This window comes from Lagopus muta, chromosome 2 (genome assembly GCF_023343835.1).
Source record: "Lagopus muta isolate bLagMut1 chromosome 2, bLagMut1 primary, whole genome shotgun sequence".
NCBI classification, from domain to species: Eukaryota; Metazoa; Chordata; class Aves; order Galliformes; family Phasianidae; genus Lagopus; species Lagopus muta.
In genome coordinates this window covers 74650984-74674274 of record NC_064434.1, presented here as the reverse complement: position 1 = coordinate 74674274, position 23291 = coordinate 74650984, and the positions used below count along the sequence as shown (strand labels likewise).

Genomic DNA, 23291 nt, shown 5'->3' with positions numbered 1-23291 from the left:
ATCAAAAATGTTGCAAATGCCTTCAGAGCTCCTAAGAGCTGCAGCCACTGCCAGTGAACCAGACACCAATGAGTTAGTTTCTCACAAGCAAGGTCACGTATCTCACCAGTGTTATGGTGGTGTTGCTCTCTTTTTTCATTTTGTCTTGTTTCAATAAAAAATATTAAAGATTAAAAAAGTTGTATTACTATCATGTATGAACCATATTACATATTTTATGAGGGCTGCCCTGGAAGTAGTGCTTCATATTCTGTGATGGTGTCCCACGATGTCAGAGGCAGACACTGGTGGTATGGCAGTAGAGGTTGAACCCTTCCCACCAGTATTCAGTTACATGCTGTTGCTGTGTGACAGATGTCAGCAGAGGGGCAGTTTGACACAATGGTGTCTAAGGTGGAAGTGTATATGAAGCAAAGGTGTGAAACTGAACTCTTCCAATATGTGGGAAATGGCAGCCACTGACATTCATTGATGCTTGCTGAATGCTGATGGAGATTGAAGAGCGGATGTGAGCACAGGGAGGTGCACTTCAGCAGCAGTGACAGCGGTCACCTCCACTGGGGCAGATTACAAGCACAGCACGCAGGCTCTTGTTCACCACTGGTGAAAATGCAGCTAGTGGTGTGACTGTTGAAAAATGGTGTTTCATAGCTGAGAACATGCCCTAGGAAATAGTATGCTCCTCCAATATGCTGCAGTTTCTGTAGAAATAAGTAGTAGGCATTCTTTTTGGTACAAAGTACGTATGCACAGCCCGAGGCAATTCCTCTTCACTCGGCGCGGCCCAGGCAAGCCGGCAGGTTGCGCACCGCTGGGACGGATACTAAACTGATACTTTCAAGGCAGCTGCCGAGGGCGAAGCGGGCAGCTCGCCCGCCGCGCACCGCTCCTCAGCGCGGGCCGCACGCCGCGAGGGGCGGGCCACGACGGGAGGGCCGGGGCCGGCAGCGGCCGCACCTCCATTCCGCGGGGCGGCGCCGGGCCGGGCCATAAGAGACACGGGGCAGCGGTGGCCTTAGGCGGCGGGATGCAGGCGGGTCCCGGGGTGCAGGCGGTGCGGCCCTTCAAGCTGCGCAAGAGTCTGGGTATGGGGCGGTGCGGCGGCGGCGGAACAGGGGCGGCGGGCGGCGCGCGCGTAACGCTTGTGCTCTCTCCCGCGCAGCCACCCGGCGGGAGGAGGTGGCCGGAATCAGGGCCAAGTTCCCCACAAAGATCCCGGTAATTCGCTGCTTTGCGGGCGGAGGCTCCCGGCTTCTGCTTCGAGTATTTTTGGAAGGAGGGGAACAGGACGTCGCTGGGGCTTCTGAGTGACTCTAATTTAAACAGGTAATCGTTGAAAGATACCAGAAGGAGAAATACCTTCCCCTGTTGGACAAAACCAAGTTTCTCGTCCCCGAGGAGCTGACCATGACGCAGCTCATCACCATCATCAGGTAGGGGCCGTGCGCGCCGGGCACGGGGCTGCGCGCGCTGGGACGGGAGAGCCGGAGGGGAGGGGCTCGAGGCTCCCGCGGTCCCTCTTCCCCTTCGCTGGTGGACGAGAGCGGCGCGAGGCTGTTGCTCCGCTCCCGTTCTGGGCTGTGCTCTGCTTCTGGCTGCTGCTGCCCTGCTCCTGTTGCACCTCCAGCTTACCCAGGCTCGTGGCAGCTCCGTTCCAGGTGTTCTTTACAAATACGCTGGCAAAGAGGTCTCCCAAAAGGGTGGCAGGGTGGCATTCTGTGCCGGAGTGCTGAGAATTGTAAGGCTTTCAGATGACAGAAAGTGTGTGGAAGCCATCTTTCTAGTTATTAACTTGCATAAAAGACACTTTTGTCTCTTGCAAGCCAGTCTTCATGTGTAAGTCTCTGAATGAGGCTCTACTGAGGCAGACTATAAGTGTAACAAACTGTGCTGAAATTCCCTATTATAGCTGTACTCAGCACTTCTTAGGAATGGGCAACCCCAAGCTCAGGCTCAGTAGCAGCTATGGTCCTGCAAGTTAAGCCTTTTCCTGGAGCAAGCCTCCTGTTTCTGAGTACAGTTAACTTTCTGATGGAGATGTTAAACTAAGCAATGACTTCATGCATAAACTATTACAAGAAATGCTGCAACTGTTCTGCTGAATGTATTTTATAGAGTAAGGTTGAAACCTTCTTAAATTTGCTAATGCTTGGTCCTTTATTTCCTTTTCCCTCTTCAATCAGAAGCAGGATGGCTCTGACTGCTACGCAAGCTTTCTACCTGCTGGTGAACAACAAAAGCCTAGCCAGTATGTCTTTGACCATGGCAGAGGTGTACAGGGACTACAAAGATGAAGATGGCTTTGTGTACATGACGTATGCTTCCCAGGAGATGTTTGGATGCTGCTCACTCACCCTAGGGAAAACTATGGAATGCCACCATAAAACCTAATGCTGGGGTCTATGTGCTGCGGCTAAGCCACTGTTCTATGAATCATGCCTGTGACATGAAACTCGGAGATGCTCCCTCTAATGTGAGCTCTTGAGCTCTGTACTGGGGAGTTATGACCCAAAAGCTGGCAGGACCAGCTCAAGGCAGAGATGGTGGTACACTTTTCCATGGATAATAACTTAGGTGTATATTTTTATACTTGGAAGGCACTATGGGTTGTTTTTGCTTTGTTGGTTTTTTTGTTTTGTTTTGTTTTTGTTTTTTTGGACCTGCACCTCCACTTCTTTTTGCAATACCGATCTTGTGATGTAACTGCTTTTTAAGGTGTTGCTTAAGAATAAAATAAAGAAGCTTTTAAGTACTAGGTTGAATGTCAGTTTTAATTTGGGGGAAGACTTTCTGGGAAAAGGTTCTCTAATGATTCTGGATTCTGGGCTCAAGGCCTCTGAAGTGTTGCTTGCACAGCCACTCATTCAATTTTATAATGGGATAACAGAACTGAAGTCTGCTCACACAGGTGCAGACTCATATCTACAAACAACTTGTGACGTACCTGAGTGGCAGGGTTGCATCAGTGCTAGAATACGGGTTGGTGTTCAGGAATCTGTTCTTTCTATTGAATTCTGCTGTCTGGCTTATGTAGGTAAGACAGTCACATCCTTCACCTATCGGCACCTGCGTGGCTCTTTTGCTGAAGGATTTCAGTGAGCCTTGCCTCAAGCGTGGGTGCTTGTGCTGTACCTCACAGAGGTATGTCAGCGACTCTAGAAAATGTCAAAACTGTCAGGTAGTGACATGCTGATACATTTAATGCACAAGCTTCCTGAAAATGAATTAGAAAATCTCTTTTGACAGGAGGTTCAGTCAGAAGTGCAGTGCAAGTTGGCTTTTTCATATTTGAGGAATGTATCAGAAAGCTGTAAATGTTCTGATTATGCACAATCAGAATACCAGGTTATCTAAAAATCTGTTGCAGTGTGCAGTTAATCTTCAGAAGCCTCAGCTTAGGATGGTCAAATTGTTATATTTATTTGTTTTATATAAACTATTGCATTATAATAGTTCTATTCAGTACCGTATTGATTTGCAGGATGATTAATGTAGGAGTTGCTGGATTGAAGGAAGAAGTGTTGACAGTGTTTGAATTATGCACATGCACACATCCCTTCCTTATGCAGGAGTTTTTTTGTAGTGGCTCTTCTGAATTTAAATCTTTAAGCATACCTGGGTTCAAGCCTATAAACCTAAAAGCTACTGTACTCCCTGTAAGGGGCACCTGCATCACTGAAGGTATTATTTGCCAGCTTGCAAAACATGGGGGAAAGAGGGCAGGTAGAAAGAAATCATTGACCTAACCAACTCACTAGAAGTGGGCAGGCTATGTCAAGAATAAGGTTATGAAAACACACAAGCTTTGGGATCCCAGAATCTGATACTTGGATAGAGTGCCATTTTACTCATAATGGAAACAGTTTCCATTTCAGAAACTGAATGCAAATAGTCATTTGTTAGAAGCCCTCAGGGATGCAAGGACACCTGTTTGGCAGGAGCACTGTACAAAGATGTCAAACAGCTGTGGGAATCTTGCAGTGAGGAAGCAAGAGGGAGTCTTACCATGTTCAGGCTCTTGCCCAGCCTAAGAGCTTAGCTAATATTTTTGCTTCATTGCCTCCTCTGTGTTTGTCTTCCTGTCTTGTGTGATGCTTGGTACGTGAAGAGAAAAGCGTTACAGATTCTTGGCTGGGGCAATTTCATGTCTGGCAGCTGACTTCAGTTTGTAATGTAGTGGCTAAGGGTTAAGGGTTGGTCCTTCCAGCTTTCATTGATGTTAGATTGTGTGCTGTCTAGTGGGCTGAGTCAGAGATCTAGGAAAAAAAAAAAAAACATAGGAAGAAGGTCAGTTGCAAGTGAAGAGCATCATTATAAACCTGTTTAAACTGGCCAGCTGAACCCAGAGCCTAATCTCAGGAGCCTGGTAAAGCTCTATCATTGGGTAATAGTAACAAGGCATACCCTTCTATCAGGTGTTAAAGCAAGTACGATTAATTATCAAAGACAATTTTCAAAGAGTTTTAAAAGTAATAAGCTGGGAATTAGTTGCCCAAATAAATTGGTTAATGTGTTGGTAGAGTTGCCTTGGTGTGATAAGAAGCTCTGAATGGAACTATTCTTTGAACTGTAGGGAACAGCAATTAAAAAAGAAGCAAACACAAAAACTTTGCTCTGATGACTGACATAAGCAATTGAGATAACCACAGCTGCTTCCAGTGAGCTGCTGTTTGAAGAGCTAATATTTGTCTGAGCTACTACGCACTGATTAGAGACAGGTACATAATTTTTGCAATGAAGGATACCACTGCATGCTTGCCATAAATAAATTCTGCAGCACTCTCCTATCTAACACCAGCGTAAACAGAGAAGGCAGAGATAGTGGTTGTGTTTGTAAAAGTGTATTCATTTATCAATTATTATATGGATTCTTGTTCTTTAATACCCAAAATCTGCATCAGAGGAAAGAAAGCAAGCTGAGGATACTTTGTTTTTGCCGCAGACTACCAGATAAAGCCTGGGAAGTGCTTGGTTCTTGGGCTCCAAATCTACATACTCTGTAGAAGTAACTTGTTAGGTTGGGACCTTGGCTCCTTGCAAGGTCAAACATTCTATCTCCAAATTCTTCAAATGTTAAGCCAGTTTAATTGAAAGGGCATTGAAAGGGTGTGGAACAAGGACTGAATCTGCCCTTCCTTTTGAGTCCTTTAAGTTGGTTTTTTTTTCTGTTTGGTTTTTAATTTTTAAGTGAGTATTGTGTAAAATAGAGTACTGGGGGAGCTGTGATTCAACACAATTGGCCATGTGGAATTATACAGAAATAACACTGGGGGAAAAAATATTAAGGTCTGTTTTCCTTAACTTCACCAAGTCACTTGGAAAGCCCAAGTGTTAATAACCACAGCTATTACTAGTGATATTGAAAGGGGAACACAAAAGTAGCTAGAATCAGAAGTTTTGCTGCACAAAATGGTACTTTAATGAAATGTATCGCTCCAATAGCATAGAGACTGCTCTGTGAACAGGACAGTTTTCTTCTGAAAATACCTGAGCAAGGGTTATGCAAAAGTGCATACTGTGGGGGCTGCAAGTACTCTGAATACTCATCAGGGCAGCTGGAGGACACCATGATAGTAGTTCAGAAAACAACCATCTCTGGGCTTTGGTCAAAACAAAAAGGAAAGGACAGAGGTCTCACTAATGCACCTCAATTTCAAGTGGCCAGAAATTAAATCTTTTTCTGTGCCTGTTAAGACTAGAGATTCAGCTGTCAATTTCAGACTTTTCATGTCACAGCTGACACCCTACAGCCATACACACACCTACAAAATGCATACAATGTTTTATAGAGCGCAAATTATCATTTGCTGCTGCAAAGCAAAGGTAACCTCAGCTTGGGCCTTGGTGCAATGAGGATCAACAGGTGCTTTCCAAACTGTTCGGATTTTAAAATTACTGTGTTTGTGTGGATAAAACTAATGAATGAAAGGAGATCTTCTCTTTCAAGTATTGCAGGCAGCAATTCTTGTGAATTTAGATGGGCTTACTGTTTTTGCCTGCTGTTTACAAGTGGTGGTAGCTTCATGATAAAAAACAAAAACAAAAACCACACTAAGTGACAGACTGTATCCTCCTCCTCTTCAAATTGATTTGTTGTGTTTTTTTTGGGGGGAGGGGGTGGGGGGAGGGAGTTATGTATGGTAAATTTGGAAAGTCAAGTGAAATAATAGGACAGAAAATAACCTTCATCATCAAGTTGCACTGCTGTTTTCCCCTGTTAAGAAAGCCCCTATAGAAACTATGGGAATAAAACCAAAAGACTTAATCAGGAGATAAACCATTTTTAGAACAGTGCTTTGTAATATATGTGCTATAGAGTGAAGAAGGTAGAGAAGATTTCTTTGGAAAACTCACAAGGGGTTTCTGAAGGGTGACTGAGAAATAGGTTGTAGTGTAAGATGAATTTCAATGCACTAAACATCTAATGCCATACACTCATCCTCCAAGCATCACTGTACGAGAAATACATCTGGACACTTCTGCTATGTATAAAGGTATTTCATTCTTTTCATATAGTTCTGAATCACAGAATATCCTGGGTTGGAAGGGACCCAGAAGGATCATTAAGTCCAAACCTTACCAAACTTTAGATTAGCAAAAAATAAACAAGTTCTACTTATAGAAATGTGCTGAATCACTTTGGCTTTTTCTAAGATGCTTCTCAGTGGTTGCTGTGCACAGCTTTTTTCACTGATGCTTTTTTTTTTTGTTCCTTAAGAGCACTAGTTTCATAGCAATTTCCTTCTTGTCTGTATATAGTTCATAGTATGTGAAGGTGGGTGGGTTCTATGACAATTAACAATTTGGCTCTAGTTTAGAGAAACATGAATATAATTCGAATGGAGGTGGCCAGTGTCCTTAAGGTTCCCCTCTACAGTCATTTGTGTCTGTCCCTGTCTCGTATTTTCCACATTTTGCATTTGACTGTAGCATTCCTATGACACACAGCTGTTCAGCAGCAGCGTAATCTGGACAGGTCTGAAGAAGCCATAGCAAGTACTGACTCTGGAACCTGAAGGGCAGTGCAGCAGGGCAGACCCTCAGGAGGAGGCAGGCAGTGTACCCTGTGGGTGTGTGCAGTTTCCAGAGCAGGCAGGAGGGGAGCCAGCAGGGGCTGCGTTGGCCACTCAACGCTTACATCATGTCCGGAAGAGGCTGCAAAGGACCTTTATGAGGCTGCTCATGATTTGTTTTAGGGTGGGCTTGGCCAGCAGTGTTTATTTCTGCAAATGCTGCAAGAGCTTGATTTCCCTTTCTGCGTTTAACAGCATGGTAAGTTTCTTAGTTGGGCCTTCTGCTCAACTCCATTTATGTCAGAAAGGTGAGAAAGCTGTTAATTCCACAGTAAGAGCCAGGTTTATTGCCATTGATTGAGCTCCTTGATAGACCTGCAGCTCACTTCCAGTTCTCAAGAACAGAGCCAAGACTTTACAGTCTGTCGGATGGATTTGCAGAGAAATCTTTAGGTCAGCCAACCAGAGTATGAGGAGAAGGGACGGAGTGGAGAGAAGCGTTGAGGAGTTGTATCACTGCTTCCACCCAAAGCAGCTGCAGCCATGTGTTCTTTACAAGCCTGCCAGTGACTGAATGGAAAGCCTGAGCCTCAGTGCGACATCACTCAAGCAATTATTACACCCATTAGCTCAAAAAGAGAAGTTATGAGAAATAACATGCATGCACACACTTGTGGATACAGCCTTTTCCTGAATAAAATGATGTCTGTCAATGGAAGCAAAAAAAAAAAAAAAAAAAAAAAAAAAAGCATACAAGAATGCTGAAAGGAAGACATGGTAAGTACAGAAATTCTGTTCTTAGTGCTGGCACTACTTCACAAGGAGACTTGGCCTTTGCTCTAAGAAACTGAAAACCTAATATCCAGTGATGGATACCGTCTCTGTCTGACCTTCCTTTCCCTAAAAAGCTGCATCTGTGGTTGCAAATTAAAAGTCAGATAGTGATATGAATGGTGTATTTGAATGCTGAGAGACTGAGGAAGCAGCTTTATACATTAGTCATCAACAAAATAAAATAGTCATCTATAGGAAAAACAGCTGTTGTGCTACAGGTGAGGGGAGGATCACTGACTTAGCGCAGACATATTTGTGCTGTCTAGACAGTCTGGGTAAGCCAATCACTACAGGGGTTAGGAAGATAATTTTGCTATTCCAAACTATATTGGCCTGCTTATAAACCTGTCAAAACTGTCAAGAGAGACCTCAAGAGGAATACTCCATTTCCTAGCAGGCAGCTGTATTTGGTTTAACCCCCAGCTCTTCCCAGCCATCCTCATGCTCACTGACTTCTGTTCCCATTTTTTTTTTTTTAATTTTTTGGAAAGGAATCAGGCCTTCTGTGCAGAACCTGGGTACGGATTCCAAGATTGCTGAAAACTATAAATAACATACCCTCAGTTGCCATGTAACAAACTTGTATGAGAATTCACAGTTGTTCTGTTACTGTAATTCAACTGATGTTAGAGCCACAAAATTTGGCTATGTCTCAGTGTCTCTGGCAGATATGGAACAGGAGTTTAGATAGGATATAACTGAGGTCATTACTGTCATTTTACTGCTCTCTCCCTTCCAGTGAATTTGGTTGAGATAGAAAAAGTGTCAAACCTCTTCTTGAATAAGAACAGCTGTATGTTTTAGCACTGATCATTTAGGGGAACTGTTTTAGCTTCAGGGTAATGTAGGAGGTTTACTTTGTAGCTCAGCTTACCCAGCTGATTTTGCCAAGAAGGAGGATGCCTCACATAGGGATTCCAATGCTGGGAGCTAGCAATCTCTAGAAAGGGGCTGGCTGGTCCAGAGGGAGCATGTTACAAGAAACAGGGGTGACATGAGGAACTGCTGCTGCTGCCATAGCTGGCTCTGGAAGATGATGCTAGGACCCTAAAGGAAGGTATCCTTTGGCTCTGTCATCCAAGACAGCTGGTCCATTAAACTACTGTTGAGCATGATTATGCATCATGTGCTTCACAGAGCATCCTGTATAACTCAACAGATAAAGCATTTATCTGGAGTTGGGGAGACCTTGCTAGGGCTACCCTTATGCCTGATGAGCCAGAGCTACATATTCCATACTGCACACCCTCGTAAGCACCCAGACCCAGCACAGAAAATGAATGTGGTGCAGCCAGAAGCTACATCGCTTATAGAGAAGGCCCAGAGAGACAATGGAAGAGTGTGGCTGCAGGGCTTGAACTCAGCTCCTATACTAAACCTCCAGCTTATGTTTTCTTTCTGGAAATTATCCAACTGTAACATGTGTGAGTGGCTTCAATTTTACTAGTGGAAAAGCGTAGGCTGTTTTGACGAGCCTGATTCATAACTCTATAAAAGGAAGCAGTTCCAGTAGAACTAGAGCATGCACTGAGCGCTGCCTGGAGCCACACAGGCTGCAGAGGTACAGCTACCATGTTACAGTACAGGGCAGGAAGCACTTGAGCAGGGGAGGTGGAGAGCAGAAGGTCAAACACTGTAGCAGACATGAAAGGTTTACAGTTAATTATCTGGAAAGCTTTTTTTTCAAAATATGCTTTTTCCAAGCATTTTTTCCCTATTCAGACTGCTGTAGTTTTTCTGTACCAGATTAATTTTGTTTCTGCTGGCTCATTAGGAGGGAAAAACTAAATCTCTACCTATTTTTTAATGAGGGGATAAGAGAAATGAAAGAAAACATTTGTTGAGTGCAGAGTTATACACATGACTTGCAGCAAAAAACTGATACGTATGGGAACAGGCCTACTGGTAACACTGAAAAGCAAATACAGGTTAATCTATACTAGGTGTCTCCTCATTTAAAAGTTAGGTGGGGCTTTCTGGTAATTCCCAGCATAGTAATTTTTTGGGAGATCATTGTTTGGCTTCGTGTGTGCTTTAGTTACATATAACAGTCACACTTTTTGGTCACACTGTGTTTTATGGCCATTTTCTAGTGGATGATTTGTTAACTGCAGTACTACATAAAAAAAGCTACAGAGCAGTACCTATGTCATACTATAAAAACCAGAGAAGCAGAGCAATGAGCTGCAGCAGGGAGCAGTTTGCCAGCAAATAAATCTGTAAGAAAGCTTACTATTTTGCATGCATAAGATCCAGAGCTGACTGAGTGCAGACACCTTACATGCATTTATGTCAAGGAGAACAAGAAATGAGAAACTGAAGAATGTGAGCAGTTGGAAAAGATGTGGTTTATCAAAACTTCTTTCCAAAAGTGCCATAAACAAGTCATCAGAGTTTCTGTAGGCTAAGACAGCAATTTCTTTTCCAGAAATTTCTCTACCCAGAAGCAAGATCTATAAAGTGTATTTTGAAACAGTAGTGGCTGTAGGAGAATGGCTTAGTACTCAGAAAGAGCTGAAAAGATACTTTTGGGTTCTCATTTGGAAGATTAAGCTCTTAAAGTTAGCCTTGACTTCCTGCCTTCCCTGGCCATGTTGTCTATTGAGGGATCAGATGATTACCTCATTGGATTATTACAGAAAAACTCTGGAAAGAGATCCTAGCAGTAAGCTGCACTGCTTCCATGCCAGGCTCTGTCGGCACCTGTTTCCAAAGCACTTCCTCTATGAAACACCAAAACCTACATTCACGCACACATTATGTACTGTTGAAACAAATCTTCAGTTGAGGAGGGGTAAAGAACCTGGTTTTAAACACAAGGGGAGAAAGAGGGAAGAGAGTTATGTATGGCAGTTTAATGAGGCTCTTGTTATCAAAAGTGCCATGAGACTGCATTTCAAGGTATCGTTCAAAGCTTATTATTATGAGGTGAGACTGAGGAGAATAAGGCTGAATGGGTGAAACAGTTGCAGGAATAATTCAACACAACATGTGCATGTGGCAGAAACCACACAACTTGGTTGCTCATAAACAGTTATTTTTGTGATGCATCTAAATTTTGGTAGCTCAATTAAAGACTTCATTAATGAGTAACTCATAGTCTTCTCATACTTATTTAGAAATAGAGGAACTACATCCTGCCTGTTTTCTATGTGACTAGAGCCAAAGCTTAAACAGCAATATTAGCAAAGGGTTGTTTCTTTGAAAACACTTTGTCAAATGCAAACTAGAGAAAGTCAATGAATGAAGGAATTAGCCATTTTTCAGATTTATAATTTTTTTTTCAGAATTTGTCCATCAGTGGATTTATCTGTGAATCTCAGAATTTCACTGGAGAAAAAAACTAAGTCAGTCTTACCTTCAGTATACGTTTAGAAGAATAAGAATACAACAACTTGTCTATGCATGGACTGTGAAGCTCAACTGCTGGTTACTGTTGGTAAACTCTGCTGCAAACATTCTTTTAGGATGTATCTGTATCTTCTCATTTTGATGTAAGTCATACCCTTCTGGCATACTCTTCTGGAAATCTGTTAACAAATTTTATCCTTGTGAGATTAACATTAGGAGTTCAGAGCTAAAGGACAGCACCTAATTTTGTGACATTTTAGAATAAAATCCTTTGTACTGATCAAGATTTTCTCCTGTGCTCGTATTTTCTGACGCTTCTGACGAGGACCATAATAACAGTTATATTAACATATGAGTTAATGCTACACAGAAGTCTGCAACACAACCTTAACTGATAACTGTTTGTGATATTTTGAGCAATGCAGGATTATGCAAACTGTAAAAATAGGTGCTTCAAAATTATATTGGGACATTAGAGGAAATAAGATTAATAAAAAATATCTACAGCAGAGCAGTGCCCAAAATGTGTTTTTCCAATCAACAAATCTGTTTCCGTTTTACTAATTTAAACAGAGACTAACTGAATATTGATTCCAAAAACTTAGCAGTTTTAGAAGGGAAATTTGAGCAATCTTGGGACTTTGGGGAGGTTTGAAGCAAACATGCTAAATTTAATCAATCTAGCATCTTATATCATAGTTACTGATACAGCTGAATACTTCTTAGATCTAGCAATAAATAATCAGTTACAAAAAAAAGTACTTAGAATCAAACTTGATACTTCTATTTATGCATATTTTTATTTCTACAATACTCTCTCAAGAGTGTTCAGCACAAGTTTTGGTCCCAAAATAAAATGCTGAGGATCTGTTTATTTACTTTTGGTTATTAAATGTGAGCTAAGAACTTTATAAACGTATAAATATAAAATACTAGAAAAAGAGAGCAGAGAGAAAACCTATATATGCTGGAAATATATTTTCCTGGCTAAAATTTTAATAGTCTGCTTGACATCATGGAACTTTGCCAAGGTTTAATCAATGTCAGCTTTTGCCTTTTTCTTCTTAACACTGTTTGCTTCACATTTGGGCTTAATCCCTGGTCAAACAAGTCAGAATTTATAGAGTTTACCACACAAATTGAGGAGATTCTTCTATCTTCTTGTCTGCATAGTGGTTATTTGCTAATAGAGCTGGTACTCATTGAACACCCTACTCCCTTTCCTTCTAAAAAAATAAAAGACTTATCTGAAGAATAGCTAGTCCTTGAGTATGCTGTGGGTTTTGCAATAAGAAACACAAAAAGTGTTGGCAAAGATTTTACAGGAAGGGTGAAGATGGCTCCCATCCCCACCCAATCACTGTTCAGGAGGGAGAGATGCTTCATTTAACCAGGAAAAATCAGCTGCACAGATACAGGATAGCAAACAACTGGATAGTGACTTTTCTTCTTAAGAGTCCATGGGATGATAGACTGAATCACAAGCTAAGCATGAGTCAACACTATCATGCTACTGTGAAAAAAAAAAAAACACATTAGGATTTCTAAGCAGGAGTAGAGCCTACAGGCTGTGTTAAATAAGCTTCCTGCTGTACTCAGCAATGGTAGGGCCTCAACTGAAATAGTTCGTCTCATCTAGGCACTACAGTCAAAGAAGAATATTGACTAGCTGAGAATTCCAGAGAGTAATGACAATGAGCAGAGATTTAGAATATGCTTCTTATAAAAGATGAAAGATATTGGATTGTTTGGCTTCAAGTAGGCTGGAAAAGGGACACGCTACTCCCCACAAATATAATGCTCCTGCAAAAGGAGAGGAAAGACTTTTTGTTGTTGTTTACACTACCTACTATGACAAGTATTGGGGCTTAAATTACAGCAAGAAAAAGCTACAAAAGCTTTCTACCTAAAAAGGTGGTGAAGAGCTGGAATCCTTGCCTGGAATGTTGTTAACTGTCCCACACTGGAGGATGATGCAACGGAAAGATTTCTGGAGGTCCTGACCTCCTTTGATTCTGCCTTCTGTTAAAGAATCTACAGTTTTTAGACAAAAAGTTCTACTGTTCTACCATTTTTTTAATGTATCACCTACTTGACACATCCACAAGATGTCAAGTCTATTACTTTCATGCCGTTACTTTTAAAAATCTGCTTTTACAAAATTCATCCTGGTGGAAGTGTTTGGGTGCGGTTCCCAAACAGCACGAAGTGTTTGAAAGTGCTGATGCTTGAAACCAAGCTGACAAACTCCATCTCAGTGATCCATCTGGTCCCAGAGGTCAGCAGAGCCCCTAAAACTGGGGAAAGGTCTCAGATAACTTAGCCACTCTTTCAAGTGAATCCTATAATTAGGCAAGTATTACATCCATCTTACAGAAGATGAATAGAGGTATGCTCTAGCTTTTCAGTCATCAAATGGCAGTTACCGACGATGAACCATATAAGAGTCATTGTTATCATTCAAGGCACTTAAAAAAGGAGAGGATTAACTGAAAGCTAATATTGTGATAGTATTTTGAAAGAGTAAATGAATTGGCAAAAGTAAACACAAAACTTCAAGCCTGATATTGATATTTGTAGGGTGTATCAAGGACTTAAGATTAACTACACTGAGAGTTTAAAAGGAGATCACATCAATGCTAGTGTGTGCACTGAAAATATAACTTGTCCAGCAAAGTCTTCAATAGGATTACTGTTTATGATTATAGAGGTATTCATACTAATGTAACATACTAGTGTTATGTTTCTAACCTTTTTTTTTTTTGCCAATATTTTGACTAAAGGATCTAAAAGACGATAATAGCCTATTAAAAAAATGTCCCCAAATACTTCAAAATAGGAAAATCAGCACCAAATAGTTGTATTTCTAATTTGATTCTGTAAAAGCCATGTTTCTGTACTGTGCTTTTTTTAGTGAAGCATTTTAATCATTAATCTAGAAAATAAAAAATCAATTTCTCCTGACTGTAAATTTATCACAGATAAAACCTGCATAAATATCAAAAAAAAGGCAGGGACAATGAAGGGCAGGTCACTACTACTGGATGATGTGGAAGTGAGCACATGAGGAGAGTGGCAACATGAAAACTACATAGAAGTCAAAGAAAAAGCTATAGTTACAGAAGATAACACAGAGGCTTGTCTTGCAGAAAAACACAATCATCATATCAAGGTAGATATCGTGTGTTACCAATCATCAGAAAAGCCTAATACAATCATTGGATGTGTGTACAAGCAAGAGAATTTCAGTCCTACTTCTGTACCTGGCACTAGAACGACTACTGCTACATCCAAGCTAATGGCACACAGCAGAGGATTGATGTTGCAACCTGGAAAAAGTTCAGAGAATTGTGAAGAAAAACATTCAAGTACTGGGAAAAAAAAGAAACCTGTAAAGAGCAAAGTTTCGGAAACTCAGCTTATTTACCTTATCCAGGACACACTTTTAAAATCCTTACTAATGGCAAGAAGAGTTGGTAATGGACTCTTCAGTCCAGGAGACAAGTGACAAAATTCCAGTAGGTAAGTATTGGAACTAAATGAAACAAAACTAGACATGGACTTTTTGTTGTTGTTGGATGAAGGTGAAGAACACAGGAACACTCTATTAAAATTAATGGTATTATTTACCTATTTTTTAGCATTTTTTAAAATCAAGAATGCATGCCTTCTGAAAAGTGATTCAGTTTGAATTCTCAGCATTAATGAAAATTTACAGTTGTTGTATAACATGAATCATTGAAGACCTTTATCATGTTTACACCTATGTGAAAGCTAGCAGACAGTGTAAATAAGAAAAAGGAGAAAATTAAAGAAATGAAAATGAGTAGTGCTTTATTAAGTTAATTTAGACTCTCAAATAGCTTGTCTTGGTAAAGGACTTTGCTGCGATTTTGTTTGTTTTGTTCTCTGTATTTAATGAGCATGTGATATTATCATACCATTTTGGAGAGCAAAATGGGCTCAAACACAGAGTTAGATACATATGATGGCTCCACCACTTGTTCACTTCTGATATAATCTGAGATATGGCTTGGCATTCTCTTCTAATCATGGCCCCAGAAGGAGAATATCTTCCTCTTGTTATCCAGATACACCTATATTTGGAAACTAGGAGAGGATACAAAAGAACAGCTTCCTTTTGTGTTTCACAATGACCCTTGGGGTCATCCAGAATTGGGGTATATATGATTTGACATTTCTGTTTTCCCATGCCACCTCCAGGGACCAGGACTGACTTGACATAGAAAAATGCCTACAAATACCACAACTCACATTGTCACTTCATTAAGCAATAGACTTCTATTTACAGGGCTGGACAGATGGATTGAAGGAAGAAGTTCTGTGTCTACTTTACTTACTCCACAGATTCCTTCAAATGGATAAAATGCACAAAACCTCAACAAACGTGCAGAAGAATTTCTTCACAGGATGTGGGCAGCCTATTCCAGTGCTCCAAAGGGGGTTGCAGAGTCTCTTCTTGTGGAGATGTTCAGGACCAGCCTGGATGCCTGCCTCTGCAATCTGATCTAGGGAGCCTGCTTTGGCAGGGGGTTGGACTCGATGATCTCTAGAGGTCCCTTCCAGCCTCTACAATTCTGTGATAATAAAACCATGTCTGAAGTTAAACTGCTGAAGGTCAGTGGACTGCTGCTGTTCAGTATAGCATGTTGCTATAGTGGAACAAACACTAGTCTCGTCTGCTCTAGATTCCAACATAAATCTGAGAAATAAGACTGTTGGTTTTTTTGTTTGTTTCCCTCATATTAGTGTCCAGATTGAATCAGACCAAAGACCATAATCTAAGAATTGCTATGTGGACACTAGGAATAGGACACAAAGCAGTGGGAAAAAGGATTACTAGAGAAGAGAAAAGGCAAGAAGTTCTAACAGTCCAGCGAAGTTTCCTGTGACTGGAAAAGCTGAAAGAGAACCCTCATTTTAAAAAGAGAAAAAAGGAAGACCCAGGGAACAGTAGCCCAGACAGGCTCATTTCTGTGCCCACCTAGATTATGGAGCAGATTCTCCTGAAAATCATGTTAAGACATATGGAATACAAGGAGGTGATTTTTGACAGCCAACATGGCTTCAAAAAGGGTAAATCAAGCCTGGAAAATTCCTTGGCCTTCTATGAAAAGGTTACAGAATTGACAGACAAGCAAAGAGAAACTTACGTCATCTACCTGGACTAGCGCAAAATACTTGATACTGTCCTACACAGCATCCTTATCTTTAAGTTGGAGAGACATGGATTTGATGGATGGACCACTCTGTGGGTAAGGAATCAGCTGGATGGTCACTCTCAACAAGCTGCAGTCAATAGCTTGATGTTCATGTGGAGACCAGTGACAAACGGTGCCTGTCAAGGATCAGAGACTTCCCTCCCTCGTTATCCAATAACTCCACTTCCATAAAACTTTATGAAATGTGCAGCTTTATTACTGTTTGTTCAAAGTAAATAATTCTTGTGAGTTTCAAGCATGGAACAAAAAAAAGTTCTGAAGTAGTAGTCTGAAAAAAATATATTAAGAAAAAATGAAATTATGATAGATTTCTGACTGAAAATAAACATGCCAAGTTTAAATGTTCTCCAATAAAATGTTTTCTTTCCATATGCTATTTGTGTATAAATAAAGACTAGCCACCAATCTATCATTCTCTTTAGCAGGTTTGTTGTAATAGGACAAGAAGAAGTTTCAAAATAGAAGAGCAGAGATTTAGATTGTATATAAGATACGAAAAATAAGTTTGTTTTTTTTTGGAAGAAGTAAACTATACATAGGCATATTTAGAGATCAATCCATTCATTCTGAAACACATGAGAATTATGTAATTGAAATTCTCCAAATTTCCACCTGATATTTAAAAAAAATAAGCAATTTGGTTTGATTGCAAGAGTATGCCAGTATTTCACAACAAATATCAATGTGGGAGATTTAACATTTTTGCATTTCTTCTCCTGCAGGTACAGCTGAGGAACGTTCAGACACTTTCACCACAGACATTTCAGGATAGTATTAGGTATGCATCTGAAATGCAAAAGCAATTTTCTAAGCTTTACTCCAAATGATGCAGCCTTACACATATAACTCAAAGTACTGATGCATTCTTGTGCATCATTCATTCATTTGGTACTGTGCAGTAATAATAATGCATTAGGTAAAATACAATTATGATGGGGGAGAACACCATCTACCTGACACTTCTGGTGATGTCTTGGAGCACTCTGAACAGGAAAGTCCAGCTTCATCTTCTCTGACCAGTATCACAGATAAACTGTCCTTCTAAAGATCAGGTAATAAAGTAAACGTAATTAGTACATATATTAAGTCCTTTCCACATAGGAAGAAAGAAGTTCCAGAGATTCAACTTTAGGAGTCTAAGATGTTCTTTGCTCTTTTATTTTCCTGGTATTTATAGTTCATAAGATTTTTTTAAATGATATGTGTATCTACACCTCTCTCCTGGATTGCTCATGCCTTGCTTACAGCTATAACAGATTTTTTCATTGAATTTATTATATTAATCTGTAGAAATGAACAGGAACGGAGCAAGAAGATAGGACGGAAAACTAAATTCCAAAACATTCTAAGTTATAAGAATAAAGTTAAGTTACAAAAAGGAAAAAAAATAGAGTTTCCTGTTTAAGGAAAGAAAGATTTGGAACAGCTGAAAAGCTATGGTTTGAAAGTCTAAAACTATGTCTCAGTTTTGGAAATAAGAAAGTGGCCCAGAGTGTAAATAGCATGATCAAAACTCATTCAGTTCAGAAAGACAAATCTCAATGAGGAAGTGTGATTAAACCATTATCATATTATAATATTTTCCTGTTGGTGTGAAAAATCAAATGAAAACCCACATAAAAATAGAATACTGCTACTTGCAGTGGAATAGATTACGTTCAGTTTCAATTCAGGAATTAAAATCCTACCATCTCAAGTGGACGTGATCTACTGTAGACATCTATTTAATATAAAAATCATCAAGAGATCCCAGTAAGATTTTACAATGTCTTTAGAGTGGACTTTGAAGTTAAAACGTATGTGCAGAGCTTACTTGCACTACACAATATTGGCAGGTTATTTGCATTTAAACTGAAAACCAAACATAGACAGAAAATTTTAATAAAACATTAACAGACCTGTTTTTTTCATTATTTCTTTTCCAAACTATATTTTATGTTTTCTGCTTTGCAGTAACAGTTCTACAGGCTGTCGTTTCACCTTTCATTAGTCTTCTCTCTAGACTAAACAATGCCAATTCATTCCACACTCCTGCCTGCTCCCTCCAGACTGTTGCACATTCTTCTTACTCCCTTACTCCCTCCTGGACCATCTCCAGTCTGTGTTTCTCTTGAATTACGGTGCCCAAAACAGTACTCTGAGTCTTACCGATATGTCACAGACAGTGGAGGAATTATGTTATATATCTTGTGTAGAACATTTGCACCCCAGAATCACTTCATTTTGCTCAAACAAGCTAACACTTGGTAAGTTCAGTGAGCTTTCTTAATCGAGCTGATAATTAAAATTTGGAGATGGTCTTTTCTCACGAAAAGTGAGTTCAGACACAGACACACAATAAGGGTCTTAAGGCCAGAAAGTTTTAAGTTGTTTTACATTATTATATGGTACGTACACAGTACACTAATAAACCAGACATTACCTCTGATTCATAGTAATTCTGGCAGAATAGTCATATTTAATGCTCTAGATACTAACAGTGTTTTAATTTATTAAAAAATCTCCTACTTCATTGTATTGCTTTACATTGCGTAATACTTTACAAAGATTACAGAAAAAATTTGATGTTTTTTGTTAAAAGTTTGTTCTTCTTTGATTTTCAAGAAGAACTGAGAGCAGTTATTTCCTGCTGTGAGAGAATGTACTATTCTAATTTTAGATTACTTACTGCTTATTTTTCCACAGATCTCCTACATCGTATGAACAAACAACTTAACTGCTGTCTAATTGTGTTTTACCAGCTATTTCAGAAAAAACATCCTTGCTTTACTTCCAAAGCAAACTTTTTTTCCTGTTTATTTTTAAGATGAATTCCTGTTCAATAGAGAAAGTCAGAGAATCAGACTCATGTTAGAGTGGATTACACTACTGATTTGGAGACATTAGCTCCAGAATCAAATTATCTTACTATGTTTTGATCAGTTTTCTTAAGCTGAACTTAAATTGGTTTTAAAGAAAAAAAACAATTTAGAAGTATACCTAATAGCAGTGCACAACTAAATCATTAAAAGGTAGATAAAAGCCTCCATTATTTGTACAACTTTAACATACTCAGAAAAACAAAGCTCTTCTTTTTGTTAAACCCCCGTCTAACAAACATGAAAGCTTTGGGTAACACAGATATGATATGGCAGCCAAAGTTTTAATACAAGTATAGATAAACTATTTATCTGCCACCTGTATTTCCTCACCAGAAATAATGCAGAAAGCTGCCTTAGTCCTCACTTTAATTTATTCATTCATGAAAACAATTTCTTTTGCTTCTCATTCACTTTTTAAGCCAGAAGTGACAAGTGGTGAGAAAGTACTTAGTGAATTGCTTGGAAAACTAAAATTCAAGAACTCTATGTAACAAATAGTAGATAATACAAGAAAGTTGGAGTGTTGTAAAGGCCTGACACAGTTTTATGATTATCTCCATTCATTTAGAGGGGAAAAAAATAGCTTCAGACCCACAGACAACTGGTTTTGTTTATTTTTTCTTTCCCCTTTAGAAACTCAAGTAGGAGAACCCCCTATGTGCTGTGCTATCGTTGCAACTACCATGTGGTTTGGTCTACTGAAATTACCACTGGCTTACTCTTCCTTTCTGTATCTTGACAGGAAGTACTTAAAAAGTCAGAAGAAAATTATCTATCGAGTTGCTGGTAATGAGATTGTCTGATCAGAAAGAATAAAGGTGGTAGTCAGACTCATGTTGCTTTTTTCCAACCTTACAGATTTTTAACATAAAACACCTTTAATAAAACTCTTTCTTGAACATGGTCCCTGTGCAGTGGACTAGGTGGAAAAAGTCAGATTGTACCTCTCAATATTGCCTGGTGGTGGGCAGCTTTTATAGATCCTAAAAGGTAAAGGATGTAATTTTTTTTTTCCCCCCTCCTTTTTTCTTCCCCCGCTTCTGCCCCCAACCATACTCTGGTTTATCCGATACATCATGAAATTCATGACAGTGTTCTCAGTTACAATGTACTCTGATGGATATAAGTATACTTAACTACAATCCAAAAAATCCATAAGCACAGAATACTCACTGACTGGTGCTTCTCTGAAGATTGAAAATGCCCTCTGCTCTCTTACATTCCAGTTTAAAACAAACATGTCTCTCTCTCTGTATTAAAAGCTGAATCTGCAGTCATTTCACCAGGACCAAGTTCTCTCTCAGACCTGAAATATCTGTTAGAAAATGGTAACAGAACAGAAATCAGCCTCATGTGAGCACAGATCTTCTGATGGCAAGTTATGGTAGGTATCGCTTCAAAACACTGCACTAGCAAAGTCTGTATGTCAGACACAGGAAACAAAGAGAAAAATAAGACCAACCACAGAAACTTTCCAAATCATATCATTTTTATGGTTTAGTGAGAAGGTGGGTTTTCTCACTGTGACTGACCTCCAAGAAGATGATTTAAGCCAATACAAATATTAGGTTTTTTTTTTTAATTTTTTTTTTATTATTATTATTTTTACTGTCTCTGAACATTCATGTATTAGTTACAGGACAATCATCCCACTTGGTTTTGATTACCTCTTCAGACCATTAACCAGTTCTCTTTGCTGAGTGAGTGCAGACTGGGAGAACAGCTTTTTCCATTTTTAAATATATGTTGTTTTTATTTTAAACCAAACCACCAAGAAAAACCACAAACGACCAAACCAAAACAAACAAAAAGTTGAGAATGGAACTAATCAAGATTGCATTTACTCATCTCTGTCAACGACAATGGCATTCCAGTTATTCTCAGTTATTGCGATGAATTCCAGATTAAGAAAAAAGTTAGACAAATCTGCTAGTTGTTAAAAACCTGTTTGTGATGCAAACTTGGGTGCTAACTGACCTCAAAATCTCCACATTCAAATGCATTCAGTGAATGTCTTAAGTGAAAATTATCAACTGAGAGCATATCTGCTAAATTTTACTAAATATTTACTTACAGCTACTTCTGTTTGTCTCCCATGAATGTTTCTATTACAGATGTTTTGCTTAATTGGATTAAAAGTTGTAAGAGTAATGAACAGCACAGCTACGGTCTGGATTTTCTCCAGCATTACCTTTTGTCCTAAAATTCAGTAACATTTTCAGCTGATATTTCTATCCCATATATAAGAATAACTTTCCTCAGCATTTCTGTACAATAATAATGCCAGTTAACTAGATTAATTTCTTAGAGCATTCTTGATTTCTAGAATCTTCCTAAATCAAAGCACAACAAATGTATTTACTCAGGTTCATTCTTTGATGCATGGTAGGAGTGTTTCTACAATAAAGAAAAAAAAATGCTATCACTTATGTAGTAATCATTTCATTAATGAATGTAAAATCTCCAACTGAACAAATTGCATACAATCTATATTAGGTGCTGAGACACTCCATGATGACTTTGCTCAGTTATTTTCTTTGAGTAGAGCTATCCCAAATTTCTGATATTCGACCACTTGCATGCTGAAGGGAGATCAGGAGAATTAAACATGCCAATCCAAATACAGTAGAGCAAAGTCTCCCTTATCAATGACTTCAATTTCACTGTCAAACTCAGAGCTATGTAATTACACAAGAAAGCCACATTGTGTATACACAATTCTGTTTCGTCAGAACTAAAGCTTAGGTTACTGCAGCCAGATTCAGGCCTGTCACCAACATGAAGTAACCACTACTGTTCAGAAAAGGATTTAGCTCCTCTTCTTCCCTCCTATGTTGATAATTTTATTAATTTAATTACAAAGCCCTGTAATGAAGTCAAGCATATTTGTATACCTACAGTTGAGCTCTACATTGAAAAACAGAACTGGTAGTTCCATGTTTAGTAAAAGTGAAGAAATGTCTTCTAGCTTCACTATGACTTTGTTACAAGTTTAGCAGACATGAGAACAGGAACACTTCATAAAGTATCAGTAACTGTCAACATGTAACAGAAAATACCATAACACTGCTTTTATTGAATACTACAACAACCTTGTTTGTTTTAAATCAAGATTGCAAAGCCCAAGTCTTCACATATTCTTCCATCCAGTAAACATGATTCTACTATGTTCACTTATGAAAGAAAGAATGTGTATGGATAATATCAACTGCTGTAATTAGAAGAGCAGACTCAGCTGAATATAGAAAAGTCACCTATAGTATCAAAAACATATTTGATTAGGATGCTCATTATCATAAGTATTCACTATCACACTGAACGTTTGCAGTTTAGATTCCTTTTGGCCGCAGAAGTGGCTAGTCAGCACTTCCAGAAGTGAAGCTTGATTAGACCACCATCAGTATATTTAGCTTTTACAGACCAGATTCACTCTTTTCACAGGATACAGAGATGCCATCCATTTCATAAGAATATTTTGAAGTCCTGCTGATAAGAGAATATTATTTATGGAGAATTAAATATGTTTAAAAAATGTCAAATTAAAGCAAACTAATAAAATTCCACCAGCACAAACACACCTCCGGGGTGCTATCTGCTCTCACTTATACCTTTTCTTTTTCTTTTTAATCCTCATATCCTCGATCTTTTTAACACCTACTTTTTAAACCAAACTCTCCCTCCCTCCAAGCTTTTTTTCATCTTTTCATTAGGACACATTTTATCTCACTTCTCTTGTTCCATTGTCACCTAACAATTTCTGCAATTCTGAAATTGAATTTATTTATTGCTATGAAATTTCCCCTTGTGTATAGGCAGTCTGAACTTTGGAAGAGTTTTGCAGATATTAGATATATGCATACAAATATGTTATTGTGCATCTTTCATAAAAGAAAAAAAAATACTCAGCCCAAAAATTCCACACTTAACTAAAACCTTTACATGTTGTTTTGTCATGTGTGTTAAATAGAAACCTCTATATTACACTGCTC

The 23291-nt window shown here is 39.1% G+C and overlaps 1 protein-coding gene across 1 annotated transcript; it reads left to right on the top strand.

Annotated features, from left to right (window-relative positions):
- The first annotated feature begins 953 nt into the window (after window positions 1-953).
- MAP1LC3C (microtubule associated protein 1 light chain 3 gamma) lies at window positions 954-2755 on the top strand. Its single transcript, XM_048935835.1, has 4 exons — window positions 954-1085; window positions 1163-1218; window positions 1327-1433; window positions 2184-2755. The coding sequence occupies exons 1-4, from the start codon at window positions 1028-1030 to the stop codon at window positions 2389-2391; spliced, it is 429 nt and encodes a 142-aa protein (XP_048791792.1). The 5' UTR covers window positions 954-1027; the 3' UTR covers window positions 2392-2755.
- The last annotated feature ends 20536 nt before the right edge of the window (window positions 2756-23291 follow it).